At 40.8% G+C, this 23,393-nt stretch overlaps 1 protein-coding gene across 1 annotated transcript in view; it reads left to right on the top strand.

Moving 5' to 3' along the window:
- ITGA8 (integrin subunit alpha 8) overlaps positions 1–23,393 on the top strand; it is a 190,463-nt gene that overhangs the window by 151,786 nt on the left and 15,284 nt on the right. The window contains exons 26-27 of the mRNA XM_070800873.1: positions 8,246–8,374; positions 14,392–14,505. Coding sequence (XP_070656974.1) covers positions 8,246–8,374; positions 14,392–14,505 — 243 coding nt within the window. The remainder of the gene's footprint in view (positions 1–8,245; positions 8,375–14,391; positions 14,506–23,393) is intronic.

The raw sequence follows: 23,393 nt of genomic DNA, 5'->3' as shown, positions 1-23,393 counted from the left end.
GGAACCAAAGTTGCACAAAGAGACAAGGCCTATTTTTTCTTTTTTTAATTGGCAAGATTTCATCAGTAACAGCCAAGTGTGAGATGCTGGGAGACAGGGCTACAGATTGTAAGAGTGTAGCCCGAGGAGGGAGACAGACAAGGTGGTCAGATCCAACCTGTGTTAAGATCATGATTGAATCTTCTGGGGCTAAGTTCAAGAGAGGGAAATCCTGAGGTGAAAGTAATCTGACAGGGACTAGACTAGGATGACCGATAGCAAGAGAAAAAGCCAAGGTGTAAAGAACTGTCCTCGGAGCCGTGGAAAGCAGAAAGTTACAACTGAGAACTGATCTCTTGAACAAGACTGTTCCCGCAGGAAGTCCAAATTACAACCAGATAGCGCAGACATGGAAAGCAGAAACACAGAAACTGTTCATCAGGGATTATAGCCCGGCAAATTGTTTTTTTTTTTTTTTAAATCAGCAGGCCGCAGACAGTGGCTTGGCAAACTTGCATAGTTTTGTCTTATCCTTAAGAGAATTTTCTTCCTTCATCCCTGCCTCCATTTATAGTACTTACTGCTGCTTGCTGATTCAGAATGCAGGATACTTGTTACTTCCTAGGTCAGCAGCTCTCAGACCAAACTCTCTCTCCCTTTCTCCTTCCTCCTCCTTTTTTTCTTTCTTTCCTCCTCCCTCCCTCCTTTCTTTTTTTCTCTGTGTTTCTCTCACTCTCCTGTTCCCTCTGATACAGGAATTTCATCCACCTCTTTGTAGTAGTCTTACTTACAACATTACTATTTTTCAGCCACCAAAGACAATATACTTTCTGGGGTCTGTTTCTCTTTGCCTTATCTTCTCTTTAAGATGGTTTCCAAATTCTCATCTATATTTCAAAATTTTAAAAATACATGTGCAGCAGCTAAGCTTCAAAATCACCAAGAGAGTGAATTGCTTCTTTCAGTTCTGCTTTGCCGCTCTGTTCAGGAGGTTAAAAGACAACTGTGGCTTTTATTCTCTCCCAGCAAATCCTGAACGTTTACGTCTTAAAGAAAATGACATGGTGGACCAACCCCCTGGACTCATCTCTGTTTCGATTTAATTACAGACACAGAGTCACGTGAGAAAAAGGCAACTGCCTTTTATGGATGAGAAATACCTGAAATCCAAAGACAAATAGGCTGAAAAAATACTATGTGCTGCGTTTATTTGGATTCACAGAGCTTTTATCTAATGTCACCCAACTCTTTTCTTCCAGAGCTGCATTTCCAACTATATTGAATGTTCCAGCCACACAGTATCCCTTTAATCCATCAATTTAAACCTATGCCACAGTGAAGAGTTTGTGAAGATTTATGAAAATAGAAAACCCCTGTTGGGGTCAGAATCTGACTAACAGATGGGGAGAGAACCCTATTTACTAACAATTGTTTCCTTATTGCAGAAAGAAGCGATTTTCATGTTTGTTCGAAAGAAATATGTTAGTGTTTGCTACTAGCTTCCCATAGCACATAGCAAACATTACCCTGAACTTGAAAGTCTGCCTAACCTGGGTGCTAAGAGGCCAGCCTCCCTCGGCCCAAAGGGTTTCAGCTTAAGGAAAAACTTGACCTGTGGGTTTGTGATCCATGGTGAAACAGGCTAAAAAGGTTCATCTGGAAAATAGCCTGTAACTGGTGTTTACATTTCTTGGATAACTTCTACCTTGTTTGGGGGGTTGTATTTTTGTTTTGCTTTGTCTTTTGAAATAATTTCTGGAATGCTATTTGAGAAAACTGGGTTGCGAGCCATTGGACTTTGATGATGGTACTTGAGAGCAGTGTTCCTCTATTTGTAAAACACTGTCACTAAAAGGAAGAAATACATTTTATCAGCCTCTGTGGTGTGATACATTCATTCATTCTGTATCTCAGAGCAAGTCCTGGGTTTTATGGAGAAACCACTTAGAAATATTTGTGAGTAATGGTACACCAGGGAGCACCGCAATAGGACGTGTCCTGACTTCTTCTGTACACAAGCTGCATCCAGTATAAACACATAGGAAGTTGAAGGGCTTTCTTCTCTTTGGGCTGTTGTTTGACTACAGCTGTTATACTACAACTACTGCTGCTGCTACTACTAACAATAATAGTAGACTGAAAGTGTCGGTTGCTCAGTTGTGCCCAACTCTGCGACCCCATGGACTGTAGCCCATCAGGCTCCACTAGTCCATGGAATTCTCCAGGCAAGGAGAATTCCCACTGAAGTGGGTTGCCATTCCCTTCTCAAGGATATCTTTCCCAACCCAGGGATCAAACCCAGGTCTCCTGCATTGCAGACAGATTCTTTATTGTCTGAGCCACCAGGGAAGCTCAAAAGTAGGCTATACTTTGAGAATAAAAAAAAAAAAATTCCACTAGTTCTTCCCAGCACCTCTGCTCTATAGTTTGGTTACCTACAGGGTTAACATACCTTCCAGTGACCTATAAAAAGAAGAAATTGCACATGCTCAATCTCAAAAACTACACACGTAGCACACACCACACACACACACACACAAACACCTGAGCATATGATGGAAAACACATAAGGGAACCTTAAAGATTTCCACAATTCTGAATTTTCTGTCTAGGCTCAAGTTTTAATCTTACACTATAAAGCAGCGGTCCCCAACCTTTTTGGCAACAGGGTCCGGTTTAGTAGAAGATAATTTTTCCACAGACTAGGGTATGGGCTGATGATTTGGGGATAATTCAAACATATTACATTTATTGTGGACTTTATTTCTATTATTATTACATCAGTTCCACCTCAGACCTTCAGGCATTAGAGCCCAGAAACTGGAAAGCCCTGCAAAGACTTCTCTACCAGATTCTCCATTACTGAGTCTCCCTGAGCTCTACTGAGCTCCCTGCATCACCCACCTGCCATTGTCCTGAAATACTGCAAAGTCCACATGGCTGACCCTCACGCTCACTCCCATGCATCCCATTAGCCCAGTGCTTTGAACATCCCCTCTAAGTTCTTACCTCTGAAATATTCAGTTCAGCATCCAAGACTCTAATAAATCAGTCTTCTATTTCTCTATTTTTCTCACTTCCTTCCTCCACTAGCCCTTTTCTTCCTTGATACAAAAACTTTCTCTGAGTCAGTTAACTCACCCCACTCTCAAGACTGCCTTTGGCTATACTTTCCTGCCAAGCCTGGAATCTATGATGAGTTGGTTACAACATCCTTTTACGAGCTCCTTTACGCCACCTCCCTTGTCCTCTGTGCTTTCTGAGTTCCTGGCCTGACCATCTCCCTCATGCTGGATCCCAGATTCTGGCTTCTCGACCACTTGGCCTGTGGACATGTTACAGACGAATGGTGCCTGATGCTCACTGGGCAACGGCATCTGCAGAGCCTGCTCGGCCAGCTGATGGCCACTCCCTCTCATTCTCCTCATCGGCTTCTCCAAACCTTCACGACATTCTCTGTACCTCCTATCCCATCTCTCAAGCATCACCACCATTAGCCAGTGACTTAAAGCAAGACAGTCTTCAAATGACCCATTTCCCATCCCCGCCAACTTCTAATCATCTCTCCCTCATCCTTAGCTCCTCTCCAGCACTTCCAGAGGAGAGTCCTTCTCCCAATTCTGAGTTTAACTTTGCTGTCTCAAGTATTCCCTGTTTCCAATATCTGCAACCTCTTCCTCTCTACTCATTCCTTCCTCAGAGCAAATTAAAGTTATTTAAATTTCCTCTGTCTTCAAAACAAACTAAAAGCAAATAACTTGCCTCTGTATCCTCTTCCAAGAATGGATTGTTTTTCCCTCCATTTGTTAGCCAAATTGTATTGCTATCCCTACTTCCTTATTTCTCTTTTACTCTTATTATAATCTTCTTGGTTTTCATATTGAGAGATACTAAATGCCCATCAAAGCAATGTATCAGGCAAGATGCAAAAACATAGAGAAGAAAATATTTGATTTCTAGTAATGTTGTTGCCCATTTTCTGTTCTATATTCTATTTATCTGTTAGTTTATGTTTTTGTTTCACCCATAAACATTTTGTTGTATGTTGCCAATAATTAAGGACACTCTTTAGAAATCCATAATACCATTGTCATACCTAAAAAGTAATTAGCAAAACTTCTTTAATATCATTAAAACTCCACCACTGGTGGTAACAATTAGACGGCTATTCTAAATAGTCCTATTTTTGATACACAATGTAAGTAAACATTCATTTTTTAAAATCTTATATGTGATTTTGTAATCTGCCTTTTCCTCTAAGATCATGTATCTTTCTAAATTACTATGCAGCTCTCCCTCATTTTAAAAAGCTGTCAATAATCTTTTCTATAAAGGTCATAACTTTTTTCACCAGTATCCTCTGCTAAGTCGCTTCAGTCATGTCCAACTCTGTGCGACCCCATAGACGGCCATCCACCAGGCTCCCCCGTCCCTAGGATTCTCCAGGCAAGAACACTGGAGTGGGTTGCCATTTCCTTCTCCAATGCGTGAAAGTGAAAAGTGAAAGTGAAGTTGCTCAGTCGTGTCCGACTCTTAGCGACCCCATGGACTGCAGCCTACCAGGCTCCTCCGTCCATGGGATTTTCCAGGCAAGAGTACTCAGTGGGGTGCCATTGCCTTCTCCGCCAGTATCCTCTATATGCCCATAAAGTTTTGTTACTATCTTTTGTCTCCTTACAAGCAGCTACTAAGCATATTCATGTTTTATTTTGTTTTGTTGCTTTCATATTTGGTGGGGGATGAAGATGTATCTCATCTTCACCATTAGGCATTAGTTCATATGAGAAGAAGACTGAGATTTAATTTCATACTTCTTGAAATAATTATCCACTTCTCTAAATCCATTCATTCTTTAGTTTTGTGGTTCAATTTCCATCTCTCCCAATCTTCTGCTCAGGAGAGGGCCTCCATAAGTTGTTGTTGTTATTGTTCTTTACTTAATTGACATGTAACATTTTATTGGATTCAGATGTACAATGTATTCAATATATATATATATTGCAAAATGATCACAATGTCTAGTTGACATCCATAACTTTACATCGTTACAAGTTTCTTTTTCCTTGGAATGAGAACTTTTAGATCCACTCTCTTAGCAAGTTTCAAATATACAATACAGTATTATTACCTATGGTCACCATCTATACATCCGAGAACTTACTTATTTTATAACTGAAATTTGTACCCGCCAGTTTGCAACCACCAATCTATTCTCTGTATGCTGCTGCTGCTGCTAGGTCGCTTCAGTCATGTCCGACTCTGTGCGACCCCATAGACAGCAGCCCACAGACTCCTCAGTCCCTGGAATTCTCCAGGCAAGAACACTGGAATGGGTTGCCATTTCCTTCTCCAATTCTCTGTATAGATATGTTTGTTTCATAGATTTTGGAGGGGGGGAGGGGTTGTTTGTTTAAGATTTCACATGTATGTAAGATCATAAGGTCTTTCTCTGATCTATTTCAGTTAGCGTAATGCCCTCAAGATCCATCCATTTTGTCACAAATGGCAGAGTTCCCTCCTTTTTTATGAGCGAATAATACTGCGTTGTATATCATTGTATATGTATACCACACTCTCTTTGTCCATTCATCTGTGGACACAGAGCTTACTTCCAGGTTTGGCTATTGGATATAATGCTGCAGTGAACGTGAATGCAGATAGCTTTTCTAGTTAGCATTTTTGTTTTCTTCAGGTATATCTATCCAGAAATGGAGTTGCTGGATCATATTCCATAATTTCTTAGGTGACAGATTCAATGAATCCTTTTAGTCCTAACCTTTCTTTATTCCTCTGCAGGATTTACATTCTTAGTCACATATTTTTTATTTATTTTTCTGTCTGCTACACTCTTTCGGTCAAGCAAGTCCCTGAGACCAACCGAGAATTAAGGGAGGTGATTAGAGTCCACCTCTCCTTGGGAGGAATAGCAAAGAAGGAATCATCGCTTATTTTTGCAACTTTCTTTTACTTAGATTTCTATAGAATCACACTTCTCCTTGGTTGTCTCCTACATCTGATATCCGCCCCTCTGACTTTTCCCTGCCAGTTTCCTTCCTTTCCGGTTTTTTGTTGTTGTTTGGTTGATTGGTTGGTTTGGAGTTTTGGTTTCTTTTTTTATGTTTGCTGAGATATATTATTCTAAGCTTTTCATTTGACATTTTCCTCATGGGGCAACTCAGACCAGTTGGCAGGCAATGACTCTGCAGCTTGACAGGTGCTGATGGAGAACAGAGCCATCACCTGGAACATCAGACAGCCTTGGGGAATCAGCCTGCTGCAGGGCAGGAGTGGGACATGGTTCTACTTGCTGGGGAGCAGGATGCTCTGGGCTCTTGGTGAAAAAGGACACTGGAGCACAGGTGGAGATCAGCACACACATGGCTGAGCAGTCTTACTAAGAAGCCTGGACTCTATCTTTCTGTTTATCCAGGAGATTTTTCTAGGTTCTTAGGATATACTAAGCACTATCATTTCAGCTGCAGTGTAGGAATATCTTATTCTTCCCACAGAGATGAGCATACTAGGATTGCTTCTGTGACTACAAAAAGAGACCAGGTAGAAACAGATGTGCTGGTGGGGAAGGGTAGCAGGAAGCCAAAAATTCAGGCTTTATACTCAGTCAGTCTAAAATAAAATATTTCAATGGGATAGTATTTATGATTTATTGGGATTCTCAAAATGTTTATTTGGTGAGCAGATATGACTGGCATGGAGCCTGAGAAAACATTGTAAGTTCTAGAAGACTTGCCAAACAAACTCAGGGCTGAAAACAAGCTCTGTTACAACACAGTGTACACATGGGGTGCTAGGGAAGAGTCATTTTCATTAGAATATGGTTCATCAGAGGGGGAAGAAGGGTAGGAAGAACTGGGAGATTGGGATTGACATATAGACACTATTGATCGTGCACATGCTCAGTTGCTAAGTCCTGTCCAACTCTTTGTGACCCAGTGGACTGTATCTCAGACAGGCTCCTCTGTCTATGGAATTTCCCAGACAAGAACACTGGAGTGGTTTTCCATTTCCTTCTCCAGGGGATCTTCCCTACCCAGGGATCGAACCTGGGTCTCCTGCCTGGTAGGTGGATTCTTTACCACTGAGCCACCTGGGAAGCCCATACGCTATTGATAGTATATGAGAAGGGAATGGCAACCCGCTCCAGCATTCTTGCCTGGAGAATCCCATGGACAGAAGAGCCTGCTGGGCTTCAGCCATGGGGTTGCACAGAGTTGGACATGACTGAGAAACTAACACATAAAATAGATAACTAATGAGAACCTACTGTATAGCATAGGGAACTCTACTCAGTGGTCTGTGGTGACCTAAATGGGAATGAAATCTTAAAAAGGATTGTGTGTGTGTGTATATATATACACACATACATACATACGTATAGTTGATTCTCTTTGCTGTGCAATAGAAACTAACACAATGTTGTAAAGCAACTATACTCCAAGAAAAATTAATTTCAAAAAAACAGAATATGGTTCTCTCCTGAGGGAATACTTCTTACAGTTGCAGCGTGTGGGGCTCAGACATGCCCAAGTCGGTCCTTGACCACATCCGGCTGTTTTCCCACCATCAGCACCTCTCTTTTCTGCCACCTCAGAATCCATCTCACCATACAGAATGCTCCTCAGTTCCCTGACAGCAAGAGGAAAGTAACGAGAAACTGACGGCTCACACTCAGAAAGTCACTTCCACATTCTCTCTGTCCTTACAGGGAAATAACTCCCACTTAAAATTTTACCCTTGCGAGATAAACATTCCAGCAGTGCATTCCCCAGGCTTTAGGAATTCCTATTACTGGACAAAGTTGAGGCTTGTTTCTCTCCAGTGTAGTTCACCTTTTGTTTATTTTGTTTTGGCTGCCACATGGCATGTGGGATCTTAGATCTCTGACCAGGGATCGAACCTTCGCCCCCTGCAGTGGAAGCACAGACTCTTAACCACTGAACCGCCAGGGAAAGAAAGAGAAGTTGCTAAGTCATGTCTGACTCTTCGTGGCCCCATGGACTGTAGCCTGCCAGGCCCCTCTGTCCGTGGGATTTTCCAGGCAAGATTACTGGAGTGATTTGCCATTTCCTGGAATGCCAGGGAAGACCAATGTTCATCTTGCTGATGGGGATGCTGCTGATTAATGAGAATGTGTCTGAATTCTTAGGTGAATCATAGTCAATAAAAGAAATCGCCTGGTGCTCAAGGCTAATGAAAAAGGTAACAAGTGTTCTTGTATCTGGTGTAATATCTCTGGCTTTCTGTGCAGCCGGCTGCCCCCCGGGAGGACACCCCTGAGCTGAGTGCATTTTTGCGAAACTCCACCATCCCTCATCTGGTCAGGAGGAGAGACGTGCCTCAATTGGAGCCTCACAGACAGAGCCCCGCAAAGATCCTGGTGAGTTGTCTCAGAGCGTGGAGATCTGAGAGGGGAGGTTGGACCGGACAGAATTCCCAAAGGCTGCTGCTGCTGTTGCTGCTAAGTTGCTTCAGTCGTGTCCGACTCTGTGCAACCCCATAGATGGCAGCCCACCAGGCTCCTCCATCCCTGGGACTCTCCAGGCAAGAACACTGGAGTGGGTTGCCATTCCCAAAGGCAGGAGGTTTCAATTTTCAACTTTAAGTACCATTTTTCAGTCACCTCCCAAACTCAGATATGACCAACTTTTTGGCAGTATTTATTTCAGACGTAAAAGAGACTTTTTTTTTTTTTTTTTTGCAATATAACTTTTTCACTCTTCTGAACCTGCCCTGGAGGCTACATGGGAGAAGTAATAATGGAAACATAAAACACGACCTTTTGTACATTTCAAGAAGACAAAGATTCAGTCATCAGCCGGTCCCCAGATACTGAGCTGGTGAGAGCTGGAGTGAGCCTGGAGAAACACTGCCCACGCGGTGGATCTTGAGGTGTCTCACCCCATCCCTGGATCTCACAGTCCTCTGCTCCACTAGAGGAGTCAAGAATGGTGTTTGCAGATGTTCTGGGCCCAAAGCATTGGGGTCTATGGTGGAGCTAGCCTGAGCTTAGTCAGCCCTTTGTAAAACTGTAGATGGCATTCATGACACAGCACTTTCTTTAAAAAAAAAAAAATTATTGATTTTTGGCTGCACTGAGTCTTTGTTGCTGCTTGGGCTTTCTCTAGTTGCGGCAAGCAGAGGCCACTCATGGTTGTGGTACATGAGCTTCTCATAGCTGTGACTTCTCTTGTTGCAGCACACGGGCCTAGGTGCTTTGCAGCATATGGAATCTTCCTGGACCAGGGATCAAACCAGTGTCCCCTGCACTGGCAGGCAGATTCTTATCCACTGTACTACCAGGGAATTCTGTGCTCAGCATTTTCAATTCAGTTGTCCCACTCATCCTATGGTGAATATTAATGCCATTAGCTGTATGCTTGTGTGCGTGCATGCTTCAGTTGTGTCTGACTCTTTTTGACCCCATGGACTGTAGCCCACCAAGCTGCTCTGTCTATGGGCTTCTCCAGGCAAGAATGCTGAAATGGATTGCTGTGCCCTCCTCCAGGGGATCTTCCCAACGCAGGGACTGAACCCGTGTTTCTAATGTCTCCTGCATTGGCAGGCGAGTTCTTTATGACTACTGCCACCTGGGAAGCCCAGCTGTATGCTTTAAAAGGGTTAAAATATTGTTTTGTTTTGTTTGATACATGTGTTTTAAAATTTTTATTTTTAATTTTTAAACATTTTTTGGCTATGCCATACAGCATGTGGGATCTTAGTTCACAAATGAGAGATTGAACCCATGCCCCCTGCAGTAGAAGTAGAATCTTAACCACTGGACCACCAGGGATCTAAATGTATGTGCTTTTTAAAAATATATGCCAGGCCTGACAGATAATGAGGGCGCTGCCCCAAGAATCTTTGATCACTGCGACAAATGATGATAAAACTACATAATCTAACACTTCAGAAGTTGAGACACATATGGATGGGTAGGGCAGAAAGTAACCAAATATATAGAAAAAGAGCAGTATAAAACAGAATTTTTCAAGTCAGGGTAACAGTCTGAACACTTGTATTTGCCTAATTTTCTCCCCCAGATCCCACTGAAATGACAATAAACATTTAATTAGTTAAAATGTATGTCTTGGACATACTCTGATATTCTTTTTTTTAATCCCAACCACATAAAAGGTTTCAAACATGAAACCTTTTTGTTTCATGTCCATTGACACAAAAGTGCAAGGAGTGAGTCTGATGTAATCAGTTAAATAAAGAGAGGAACCTTTATTATAAAAGAAGCACCTGCAATTACATGGCAAAAAACTATAGCAGTTGGCAGATATGACTCAACTTTCTGTAAATTTTTATGTCACTGTAATGTTTTTCAAAATATAAGAGTAGGGAATCTATATGCTATTCAGTGTAGGATAAAGTAATGGAATTAATATGGTATGATTATTTTCAAAAAGCTTCCAGGAAGAATGAAAGAACAGAAAACAGTGATTTAAGTTATGAGGGTGTAACGTAAGCATGGTGACTACAATTAACAATACCACACTGCATATTTGAAAGTTGCTAAGAGTGTAGCTCTTACAAGCTCTCATCACAAGAAAAAAAAACTGTGTGACTATGCATGGTGGTGGATGTTAACTAGACTGGCTGTGGTGCTCATTTCACGATATATACAAATATCAAATCAATACATTGTATCCCTGAAAGTAATAATGGTATATATCAATTGTGTTAGTTGCTCAGTCATGTCCCATTCTTTGTGACCCCATGGACTGTAGCCCACCAGGTTCCTCTGTCCATGGAATTCTCCAGGCAAGAATACTAGAGTGGGTAGCCATTCCTTTCTCCAAGGTATCTTCCTGACCCAGGGATCAAGCCCAGGTCTTCTGCATTGCAGGCAGATTCTTTACTCTCTGAGCCACCAGGGAAGCCCAATTATATATACTAATTATAACTCAATTTAAAATTTAATAAATAATTCATCTTTAAAGAAAGAAAACAAGGATTGACAGCTATAGAATTCTCATATTCAGTAGCAATAAGAAAGCCCTCTGGCAAAGCAATGTCCTAAACTATGAGGATCAGCAATTTAGAAAATTGAAATTTGAATATATTTTACATTTTCCACTTTAGCATATTTCTCATGAGTACACCAAGGCAACAGAGATCAAAAACTAAAATTCTTTTGAAAATTATATGCATTTCTGTTGGGTCAGATTTTGACCAATCTCAGTAAAAAGACTTTACCCAGTCTCAGTAAAGTCAAAATCTGTAGGGTCAGATTTTTCCCTCCTATTTTTTCTCATTAAAGATTTTTATTTCAAGACGATTTTTAATGTCTGAACATCATAGAAAATTATTACTTACAGATGAGAGCAAGGTGATCTTTGATTTCCTTATCTGAAACTCATGTTTTATTCCCTTTCTCTCTTATTGGTGCAACAATTGCAAATCATCCACCTCCCTATGTCCTCGAGTCAAAGCAGTTCTGGATAGGGAGTGATTATGCGAAGTTTATTCTGAAATCAAAAGCTAAATAAGACCTCCTACAGTTTTTGTTTAGTTAAAAACAACTTACTGAATCCCATTTCTGATTAGGAATTTGAAAGTGCAGAATGCCAGCATCCTGTGTTGGGATCATAATTTCCAATTTGCATAGGAAAAGTTTTGTATCTGTTAACACGGAGGTATAATTTCTCCTCCGCCTGAGAACATCCTAGCCTTTCTCATCTTGGCCCCCGCTGGTTTTGTGTAATAGTTATCATCCCATCTCCCTAAGCTCTCTTCTCTCTTTTGTTACTCAGCTTACAGAAACCTTATCTTTCTAACCCTACTCGGTGTGTGATACTCTTGATCACTTCTTGAAATCATCACATCCCTTGCCATCCCCAAAACATTCTCTCCTGGTCCTCTTCCTACTTTTTGGACTGCCCCTTCTTAGCCTTTTGCACAGACTTTTCTTCCCATCCCCAAATGTTCCTTTACCTCAGGATTCCATCTCTCCCATTGAGTCTTCTCTTTCAGAGAAATTCTTGCCTGACCCTAACTCCACTCATGCCTAAGTGCCTCCTGCCATCTCAGCCCCCAGCCTGCCTATACTCTAGACCAGGGGTCCCCAACTCCAGGATCTAATGCCTGATGATCTGAGGTGGAGCTGATGTAATAATAATAGAAATAAAGTGCACAATAAATGTAATGTGCTTGAATCATCCAGAAACTGTCACTCCACACACACACACACACACACACACACACACACACACACACCCTTCATCCATGGAAAAGTTGTCTTCCATGAAACCGGTCCCAGATGCCAAAAAGGTTGGGGACTGCTGCTCTAAATTGTGTCATCTTTCTTGATGTCTGATCAACACACCAGACCCAATATGTGCACAACTCTCTGTCTCCATGAACCACCCCCCACCCTCCACCATTAGAATTCCCAATCTCAATAAAGCCAGTACCTATCCACTCTATCACCAAGCCCAAAGAGCTCTCCCATTTCTCTCTCTCCCTTGTCCCAGTCTTAAGTTGGCTACCATGGATCTATTCTACCTCCTAAACTTCCCTAAAATTCATCTTCTTCTCTCCATTCCCATTGTATCAGGGTCCCATCATCTCTTATTTGGCCTTTATCAACCTCCCTGCATCCCACCCTCCTCTTTCTATTCTTTCTCACCTACCACCTCTCTCCTGAAATACACACATGATCAGACCCCTTGTTTAAAATGCTTCACAGATACAGATGGCTAACAAACACATGAAAAGATGCTCAACATCACTCATTATCAGAGAAATGCAAATCAAAACCACCATGAGGTACCATTTCACACCAGTCAGAATGGCTGCGATCCAAAAGTCTACAAATAATAAATGCTGGAGAGGGTGTGGAGAAAAGGGAACCCTCTTACACTGTTGGTGGGAATGCAAACTAGTACAGCCACTATGGAGAACAGTGTGGAGATTCCTTAAAAAACTGGAAATAGAACTGCCTTATGATCCAGCAATCCCACTGCTGGGCATACACACTGAGGAAACCAGAAGGAAAAGAGACACGTGTACCCCAATGTTCATCGCAGCACTGTTTATAATAGCCAGGACATGGAAGCAACCTAGATGTCCATCAGCAGATGAATGGATAAGAAAGCTGTGGTACGTATACACAATGGAGTATTACTCAGCCATTAAAAAGAATGCATTTGAATCAGTTCTAATGAGGTGGATGAAACTGGAGCCTATTATACAGAGTGAAGTAAGCCAGAAGGAAAAACACCAATACAGTATACTAACGCATATATATGGAATTTAGAAAGATGGTAACAATAACCCTGTGCACGAGACAGCAAAAGAGACACTGATGTATAGAACAGTCTTATGGACTCTGTGGGAGAGGGAGAGGGTGGGAAGATTTGGGAGAATGACATTGAAACATGTAAAATATCATATAAGAAACGAGTTGCCAGTCCAGGTTCGATGCACGATACTGGATGCTTGGGGCTAGTGCACTGGGACGACCCAGAGGGAGGGTATGGGGAGGGAGGAGGGAGGAGGGTTCAGGATGGGGAACACATGTATACCTGTGGTGGATTCATTTTGATATTTGGCAAAACTAATACAATTATGTAAAGTTTAAAAATAAAATTAAAAAAAAAATAAAATGCTTCACAGGCTTCCTCAGGACCTTCTGAATCAAATGGAAACTTCTTAGCACAAATAGGACTATTCTTTACCACCATTCTTTACCTCCTTGCCATCTGCCCACCCCACTCCCAAACACCCTTCTCTCCACTGTTCTGAACATGCACACAACTTATACAGAAGAACCAATTCCCCATTCACTTTAATGTATAGCAGAAACTAACACAACATTGTAAGTCAACTATACTCCAATAAAAATTATTAAAAATAAATACCAGCTTAGTGGCTGGAACTTACAGAAGATTCTGCTTTATAACTAGAAAGTAATTTAGCCAGAAGAATGTTATGGAACAAATACTTGTCTATGGGTTAATATCACTGGGTCTCTGAGATAATACAGACTCATGGGCCTTCCTCTGAAGCTGTTTCAGGATTTGCTTAGTTCAGGGTCTGGTGCTGTGACTGTCTTTGAGTAATATCTTCCTGAGTTCTGAGAAAATGAAATGGAGCAGTTCAATTGCTGTTGTGGAAAGATTGTTTTGAAGTCTTTAGAACGGAGCTTAAATTTCACATTGTATTTTATGATCCGTTTTAGCTCTATAGTACCACCAATGTGGATGCGTCTTTCCTACCAAACCGTGTTTTTTCTTGATCGTTTCAGTGCATTTGTTCTTTATTTAAAGTTTATGGAGTAAGCAACGACTTCTGAGGAAACAGAATGTAAATAGACGGACTCTAGTGTTGATTCTCTACCGAGATTTAAAGATACCAATTCACCACTGCTGCTGCTGTTTTTTGCAGAATTGCACAAACATTGAGTGCTTACAAATCTCCTGTGTGGTGGGACGACTAGGAGGAGGAGAAAGCGCCGTCCTGAAAGTCAGGTCACGGCTATGGGCCAAGACATTTCTCCAGGTAAGAAGACCCTGGAGCACTGACGTGCCACTCACAGGAAACCTCTTCTCAAAAGCTCAGAGGGAAGCGTTTTTTAAAAGGATTTTTAAATGTTTTAACTTTTAAAATGTTTTAATTTTCAAATTTTTTCCATTAGATTTTTTATTTTTTAATTTTTAGATTAATTAAAAATTTTTTTTAAAAATTTACTTCTTTAATGTTTAAAATTTTAAAAGAAATTTCTGTGGAGGAATTGAGCCAAGGACAGCTGGTCATCTTTCCCACTACATGAAGTTGATATTTTTCCAGATTTATTGAGATCTTATTGGCATGTGAACTATATAAACTTAAGGTGTACAACATGATGATTGGATCCTGTATACTGTGAAATGTTTATCACAGTAAGGTTAGCTGATACCTCTGTCCCCTCTCATAATGACCTTGTGTGTATGTATGTTGAGAACTTTTATGATCTAATCTCTCAACAGCTTTGGTCTATACTACAGTGTTGTTGACTAGAATTTCTGTTGCACATTAGATCTCCAGGACTAATCCATGCACTAATTGCAAGTTTGTACCTTAAACATCGTCTCTCCATTTCCCTGACCCACAGATCCTGATAACCATTGTTCTCTACTTCTATACGTTTGGCTTTTTTTAAAAGATTCCCACGTTAAGTGGGATCATACCCTATTTTTTTTTGTCTGACTTATCTCACTTAGCATAATGTTCTCAGGGTCCATCCTTGGTGTTGCAAAAGGCAAGATTTCTTTCTTTTTTATGACTAAAGGATACTCCATTGTGTGTGTGTGCGTGCGTGGTATGTTGGGTGAAGATAGTTTACATATCCTGAGTCCCTGAGTCCTTCAGACAGTGACTTAGATTTAAACACATCTATTTAACTCACCCGTGTCTAGTAGTTCCCTGGTAGACAGGAGTTAATGAAATGATGGCGAGTACAGTTACATAATTCAAGCCATATGCCCAGAAAAATTAAAATATAGTCAGCTTAGAAGGGGAAAGAGATACTGTCCTAAGTCTTCCTTGTCTGGTGATACCACATCCTGGGCTCAGCTAGACGAGCTTCTCAGTAAAGTGTCAGGTACATTGATTTGTAAACTCCTCACTGCTTTAGCTTGTCTGGACTATAGCATCCCACACTTCTAGAGATGACTAATTGATTATGTACATTTTAAAGGTTTAAAATATCTTTTATACTAAGCAGATTAATTTTTTCCATGTGGAAGGAGCTATTTATTTAAATGATACTGTGTTGTGACCTTGTTGTTTGGGGAGGATCTGGGGCAGGGGGAGGAGCTAAATTAAAAACCCTACCAAATCTATGCAATCTTGCCCCTATTTTAACTACTCAAAAATTTATTTGGCTCATTGTGCCATAGAAAAATCCAATGGTAAATCCTTTTGAATCTAGTTAAAAATACAGAATATTGTAGCTCCAGATTTTTATGTTTTCTATGATTCAAAATGTTTCTATAGTCTTACAAATCTTATATAATTTTGTTTCTATAATAAACAGGAGGAAAATTAAAGGTATTTTTTAAAATGTTTTTATGAAACCTTTTTTTTTTTAAAAAAAAGACCTAAGGCAGGATTATTCAAACTCAAACTCAGCACTGTTAATATTCTGATTCAGATAATTCTTTGTTGTGAGGAGTGGTCCTGGGCAATGCAGGATGTTTATCAGCATCCCAGGCCCCTGCCCTCTGTTGCTAAGTCACTTCAGTCATGTCCGACTCTGTGCGACCCCATAGATGGCAGCCCACCAGGCTTCCCCGTTCCTGGGTTCTACATGCCAGTAAAAGCCTTCAGCCCAGTTGTGACAACAAAAAATTACTCCAGACATTGCCAATGTCCCCTGGGGGCAAAATCATCTCCAGCTTTGAACAAGTGACCTAAAGAAAAGACCAGTGCACAGTGTCTTTCTGCTGTTGTTGTTAAACCATTATTTATTCATTTACTCAACAAATATTTATGAAGTGCTGACTGCCAGCTATGTGCCAAGCACTGCTTCAGGTACCACTTGGATGTGAACAATTTGCTCATTGCCATTCTGCTTTTTTGGCCATGACTTTTTATCTAAGGGTTGGGAAACATGGGTGTTACTGAATTCCCAAGCCCACACAATTTGAATGATAACCATCTATCCCTAGGATTACTTTGGGCATCACATCCTACTGCAATGAAGAAGTATAACTCTTTAATAAAGCAGGACTAAAATCACTATGACCCTATGGCCAAGGGAGAATGACTATCCTAGATGACATCCATCAGTTCTGGGCATGACATGCTATTCCAGTAGAAGACCTATGGAGTGAAAATTGCCTCTCTAAGGAAGACAAATACCATATGTCCCTTACATGTGGGATCTAAAATATGACCCAAGTGAACTTATCTACGAAACAGAAACAGACTCCCAGACAGAGAGAACAGACCTGTGGTTGCCAGTGGGGAGGAGGAGGTGGGGGAGGGATAGACTGGGAGTTTGGGGTTAGCAGATGCAAACTAGTATATATAGGATGGATAAACATCAATACCCTACCGTGTAGCACAGGGAACTATATTCAATATCCTGTGATAAACCATAATAAAAGTATGAAAAAAGAATATATATATATATATATCTGAATCACTTTGCTGTACAGCAGAAATTAACACAAAATTGTAAGTCAACTATACTTCAATAAAATAAATCTTTGAAAAAAATTTAGGACTTCCCTGATGGTTCCGTGGTTATGAATGCACCTGCCCGTACAGTGGACATGGGTTTGATCCCTGGTCCAGGAAGATCCCACATGCTGTAGAGCCACTAAGCCTATGCACCACAACTACTGAAGCCCGAATGCCCTAGAGTCTGTGCTATACAACAAGGGGAGCCACTGAAGCCACTGCAATGAGAAGCCTATAAATAAAGAGGAGCCCTTGCTCACCACAACTGGAGAAAGCCCACATACAGCAAAGAAGAACCAGCGCAGCCAAAAATAAATAATAAAAAAGATGTATACAAAGTACTTCCACAATATATAGAAGTTAAAAAAGAAAGGAAAATTACATCTTTATCTATCTGTTGAAGACCCAGTGGATGTGGAAGAAATCAATACCAACTGAGGGATTTTCTAAACAATAACTATTTAGCACAAGTAGAGTCAGACCAGAACAACCTTCAGGGACATTCTGAGGTTTTGCCAGATCAAAGTTAACACTTCCAAAGATCCTGGAGAGCCTGACACAAGTCGCTTCATGTCTACTCACAGCTGGAGCCCAGACTTCTGTACTTCCACAGTTTCTGCTTGTTCCAGTCTCAGAGGCTGATGGCCAGAGAGGAGAGCATTACTGCAAACTGCCCCTCACTTGCTGGTCAAAGAACATACTAGATCCTGGAAGTCTAACAGTTTATCCCACCACCCAGAAGGAGGCAAACATTTTCTGCCCTCCTAACCCAGGGGAGAAAGTTGACAGTTCTCAGCTGATACGATTTGCTGCATTATTTTTGGTTTTGCCCACTGGTAAACATGCACGTGCTTAGTCACTCAGTCATGTCCAACTCTTTGTGACCCCACGGGCTGTAGACCACCAGGCTCCTCTGTCCATGGGGATCCTTCAGATACTGGAGTGGGTTGCCATTCCCTTCTTCAGGTGATCTTCCCAACCCAGGGATTGAACCCAGGTCTTCCGCATTACAGACAGATTTACTGACTGAGCCACCAGGGAAGCCCAAGAATAAACATGCATACTGGTCAGAAAAATATTTTCTTCAATTCTAAATGGTGCCCTGTGCTGTGATTGTTACTTGAAAGAGCGACCTCTTTAAAACTTAAGTTTGACCAATAATTATTTAGGTTTTGTTGTCTCACACGGCTTTGTTTCTGGGAGATGTTGAGTATTTAAACAAAGGCTTTATAAAATGAATGTGCAGTTAAAAATAATTCTTGAGAAGGAATTAAGCAGCAGGGAAGGTGGGAGTCGGGGAAATTCTTGATGGTCCTGGCCACCCTCACTCTCCATTCAACTCAACTCAAAAGCCTCATTCCCCATTCTCTTTGTTCCCAACTCTGTTCTTTTTATTAGTACCATGGCCATAAGCCAATCATTGTGCAGTAGTACATAATTGAGGCACTGGTGGGCTGCAAACCACAGTTTAAATGCTGTGGCAGGGAATTCCCTGATGGCCCAGTGGCTAAGACTCCTCACTCCTAACGCAGGAGGCCTGGATTCGATCCCTGGTCGAGGAATTAGGTCACACACGATGCAGCTAAGAGTTCTCATGCCTAAGCAAAAAAAAAAAAAGAAACAAAAAAGATCCCACATGCCACAACTAAGACCCAGTGCAGCCAAGTAAATATATAGATAAAAATAAATATAAAAAATTAATAACATGGCAATGACAGAAGGATAGGGCATTCTCTAAGGTTTAGTAGCTACCTGGGGCAGGTTAAAAGTTCAACATATCGTCAGTGGATATTAACCAGCTGCTTTTTCAATCCTAACTTTACTACAATATGGCAATGATGGCTCTTACAGGAGTAGATTGCCACAAAAAAAGAAGAGACAAGTTTTTAACGTAAGAATAATATCATTGTTATGTAAAGAACATGGCTGAAAGCATTCAACGTTGAACATGAAATCAATAAAAGGACTCTGCTCATGATTGTTTTTCATAAATTAAATACTTACCTGTGCCAGGTTTTTGACTTGCAGACAGAGGACTCCTGTACCTTCGGTGCCAATCCCACCAATCACAGCATAACAACTAATGTTTCACATTTCCCAAGGGCTCCAGAGCATCTTGGAAAAATGAGAAAAAATTTTTTCTACTGAAACTGGAAGAAATGCTGCATTTGGAGAATATTTAAAATAAATAACAATGAATTGCCTTGTTTACCGGTTGTTGCCTACCACTAAGTCTGTTCAGGTCCCAGATGGTGCCCTTTCGCATCAGTGAATTAGGTAGCAGAGGTGAAAGCATGTCCACACCCCTTGTCATGAACAACAGCCTTCATCTTATGTTACAGCCTTCTCTTACAACTTCCTGAACTTCCTAATCTCATCGATAGGAGCGGAGGTCCAATTCAATAATTGAAAGAATTAAACTTTTTATAAGGTGCTATCAAATGGGTGACAGATTTTATTTTCTTGGGCTTCAGAATCACTGTGGATGGTGACTGCAGCCAGGAAATTAAAAGATGCTCGCTCCTTGAAAGAAAAGTTATGACAAACCTAGACAGCATATTATAAGCAGAGACATCACTTTGCCGACAAAAGTCCTTACAGTCAAAGCTATAGTTTTTCCAGTAATCGTGTATGGATGTGGAAGTTGGGCCATAAAAAAGGCTGAGTGCTAAAGAAATAACGCTTTTGAATTGTAATGCTGGAGAAGATCTCAAGAGTCCCTTGGACAGCAAGGAGATCAAACCAATCATTCTTAAAGGAAATTCACCCTGAATATTCATTGGAAGGACTGATGCTGATGCTGCAATACTTTGGCCACAGATGTGAAGAGCTGACTCATTGGAAAAGACCCTGATGCTGGGAAAGATTGAAGGCAAGAGGAGAATCTGGCAACAGAGGATGAGATAGTTCAATAGCATCATCAACTCAAAGGACATAAGTTTGAGCAAACTCTAAGAGATAGTGAAGGCCAGGGAAGCTTGGTGTGCTGCAGTCCATAGATCGCAAAGAGTCAGACATGACTTACTGACTGAACAGCAACAGCAATAATCAAATGGGTGGATATGGGATAACCATTGAATAACCCAACTATTGGATGGGTTCGTTCACCATCTGTTCACACTGTCAGTCAAGGAGGATTGATGAAACCCTCCTGGGCATGCTGTTCTAGGTGCTATGGAAGGTATAAGCTTAATATTCCATGCTCTATGCCTTCTAGTTTTCTATAATCTTGGTGGGGAGAAAGTAATTAAGAAAGATAAAAAGTTAAACAACAGTGTGGAAATTCCAAACAATATAGGGCATCTATAGTCTCATTCCAGACATACTGAATCACAATCTGTAGGCCCGATCCCAGATGTTTCTGATGTTCAGCAAAGCACAAAGAAAAGTGGCTTGTGAGCCATCAGAAATGGTGGTGATGAGTGGAAATGTGAGGAGGAGTCAGGCTGGTCAAGAGCAAAGCGGGTAAAGGGAGGAGAGAAGACCGCCAAGAGAAACATGTTTCCCCACATTCTAGACTTCAAATCCCACCTCTCTTTTAAAATTTCTATTGGAGGGTAGCCAATGTGTAATGATGTGCTAGTTTCTACTGCACAGCAAAGTGAATCCATTATACAAATACATGTATTCACTCTTTTTCAGATTCTCTTCCCATATCGGTCATTACAGAGTATTGAGTAGCTTTCCTTGTCCTTATTAGTTATCTATGTATATAGTAATGTGTGTATGTCAGTCCCAATCTTCCAATTTATCCCTTGCCCACCCCTTTGCATTTGTTGTTAAAACTTAGCAACTAAACAGCAATGGCAACAACACCCCTTTACTTCCTGACAACTATGTTTTCTACATGTGTGACTCTATTTCTGTTTTGTTAATACGTACATTTGTTATTCATTAAGAAATTTCCATGTTCATAAATGCAGAATCACGTTGGAGAAGAACTTTCCATCTAGAGTTGATTCAGAGATAAGTTCTCCCATGATTTGTTTCCCAAAGATATTACTTCAAGAGCAAGGGAATTATTTTCTATCAGTGTTTTTTAATATTGAATTTGGAGACAAAAGAAAATTTACTCTTTGAAGATTTGGGAGCCTGGATTCACACCGGAGTATGTGATTATAACTCTTAGGCACAGAATCTCACTACTGGCATTTGTCATGTTTCTTCTGTGTCTATCAGCCAGGGTAGTAACAAAAGTAGATTTGAAACACCAAGTATACACAAGATTTTATGAGCAAGAATTTTTAAATTTTAAAAAACACTTCTCACACAAACAAAAATCCAGCTTTCAATTAAAATGGAAATGCCAGGAGACAAGAGAACATAGAAAAAATAACAGCCAAAAAAGAATTTTTCCAAATGAACAAAGTTCCTTACCCTCGAATTTCAGGATAGGAAAAGAAAACAAAAAGGCCAAAGATGTAGTGACTTTAAGTGTATATAAAAGTTTTGCATACTCTAACTTGTTCTTATCACATAGAAGAAATGGGGTTTGTTGAAGGGAGGAAAAATTCAACCACAGGGGCAAAAATACCTTGTAAAAATATGTAAATTCTTACAATACAACCTGCCAAATTGGCCTCAAGAAACCCAACATTGGATTCTAGATGGTGAAAATGTTAGTAAAACTTTGATATGTAGCACGTGCTGATTCCCGTGATGTAAGTATCCCCATTATGGTCAACTTCAAGCTGCAACATGATGTCACAGAGTACGGAGGTGGCCAGAGACGCAGAGCAGCACAGCATCCTATAGTGTTTCCCCTACAGATGCAGTAGAGCTAAATAATATCAAGAGCATGTGTGTGCGTGGGTGCCAAGTTGTTCAGTGGTGTCCGACTCTGTGCAACCCCATGGACTGTAGTCCTCCAGGCTCCTCTGCCATGGGATTCTCCAGGCAAGAATATTGGACTGGGTTGCCATGGCCTTTTCCAGGGGATCTTCCTGGCTCAGGGATTGAACCTGCGTCTCTTATGTCTCCTGCACTAGCACCATCTGGGAAGACCATCAAGAGCATAAAATGCAATAAAATTATTACTCAGAACTGAGGTTTGAGTGTTTATTATCTTTTTAGAAATACAATTTACTTAAGTTTACATGTATATATAATTTGTTTTAATAATGGTTCTGTTTAACAATGGGTACTCAAAGGTCTTCAGATTTTAGTGTTGTATTTACAAGAGCCACTGTGAGCTGGCTACATCCCACCACTGGTTAGATCGCATCACTGTCTCAAGCTAAATGGAGGAAAATCACAGAAGCTTAAGTTCTCAGAGTGGTTTTCCTTGATTTACTCTTACATACTCTCCTTTGACCTTCAGTTAAGTTCAGCAGCTCAGTCATATCTGACTCTTTGCGACACCATGGACTGCAGCACCCCAGGCCTCCCTGTCCATCACCAACTCCCAGAGTTTACTCAAACTCATGTCTATTGAGTCAGTAGTGCCATCCAACCATCTCAACCTCTGTCATCCCGTTCTCCTCCTGCCTTCTATCTTTCCCAGCATCAGGGTCTTTTCCAATGAGTCAGTTCTTCACATCAGGTGGTCAAAGTATTAGAATTTCAGCATCAGTCCTTCCAATGAATATTCAGGACTGATTTCCTTTAGGATGGACTGGTTGGATCTCCTTGCAGTCCAAGGGACTCTTAAGAGTCTTCTCCAGCACCACAGTTCACAAGCATCAGTTCTTCAGCGCTCAGCTTTCTTTATAGTCCAACTCTCTCATCCATACATGACTACTGGAAGAACCATAGCTTTGACTTGATGGACCTTTGTTGTCTATAAAAGGAAATATGACTAATTTCTTTGTAACTTAGCAGCAGTCTCTCTCCTAAAATATTTCGTTCCATCAGACAACAAGAATTTGTACTCACGATGTCTCCCCAACTATGTTCTTCAGTAAGAGCACTTGTGCTTACTCCTTTAAGGATGTCTGATTTTCTGTTTTTATTTTAACCTTATTGTGCCAAGTCTTTTGGTAATAAGATAGATTATCTTTAGAAGTAAGAAGATGAATGATCGGATGGATGGTTGGATGGATGTCTAGACAGATAATGGATGGGTGATGGATGAATGGATGATGGATGATAGATGGATGATGATGGATGGATGGATGATTTATGGATGGTTGAATGAATGACGGATACATAGTGGATAATGGATAGATAACTGGATGGATGGATGAAAGATGAATGGATGATGAACAGATGGATGGATGGAT

Source organism: Bos indicus, chromosome 13, assembly GCF_029378745.1.
Source record: "Bos indicus isolate NIAB-ARS_2022 breed Sahiwal x Tharparkar chromosome 13, NIAB-ARS_B.indTharparkar_mat_pri_1.0, whole genome shotgun sequence".
NCBI classification, from domain to species: Eukaryota; Metazoa; Chordata; class Mammalia; order Artiodactyla; family Bovidae; genus Bos; species Bos indicus.
This window is presented reverse-complemented; position numbering and strand designations above follow the sequence as displayed.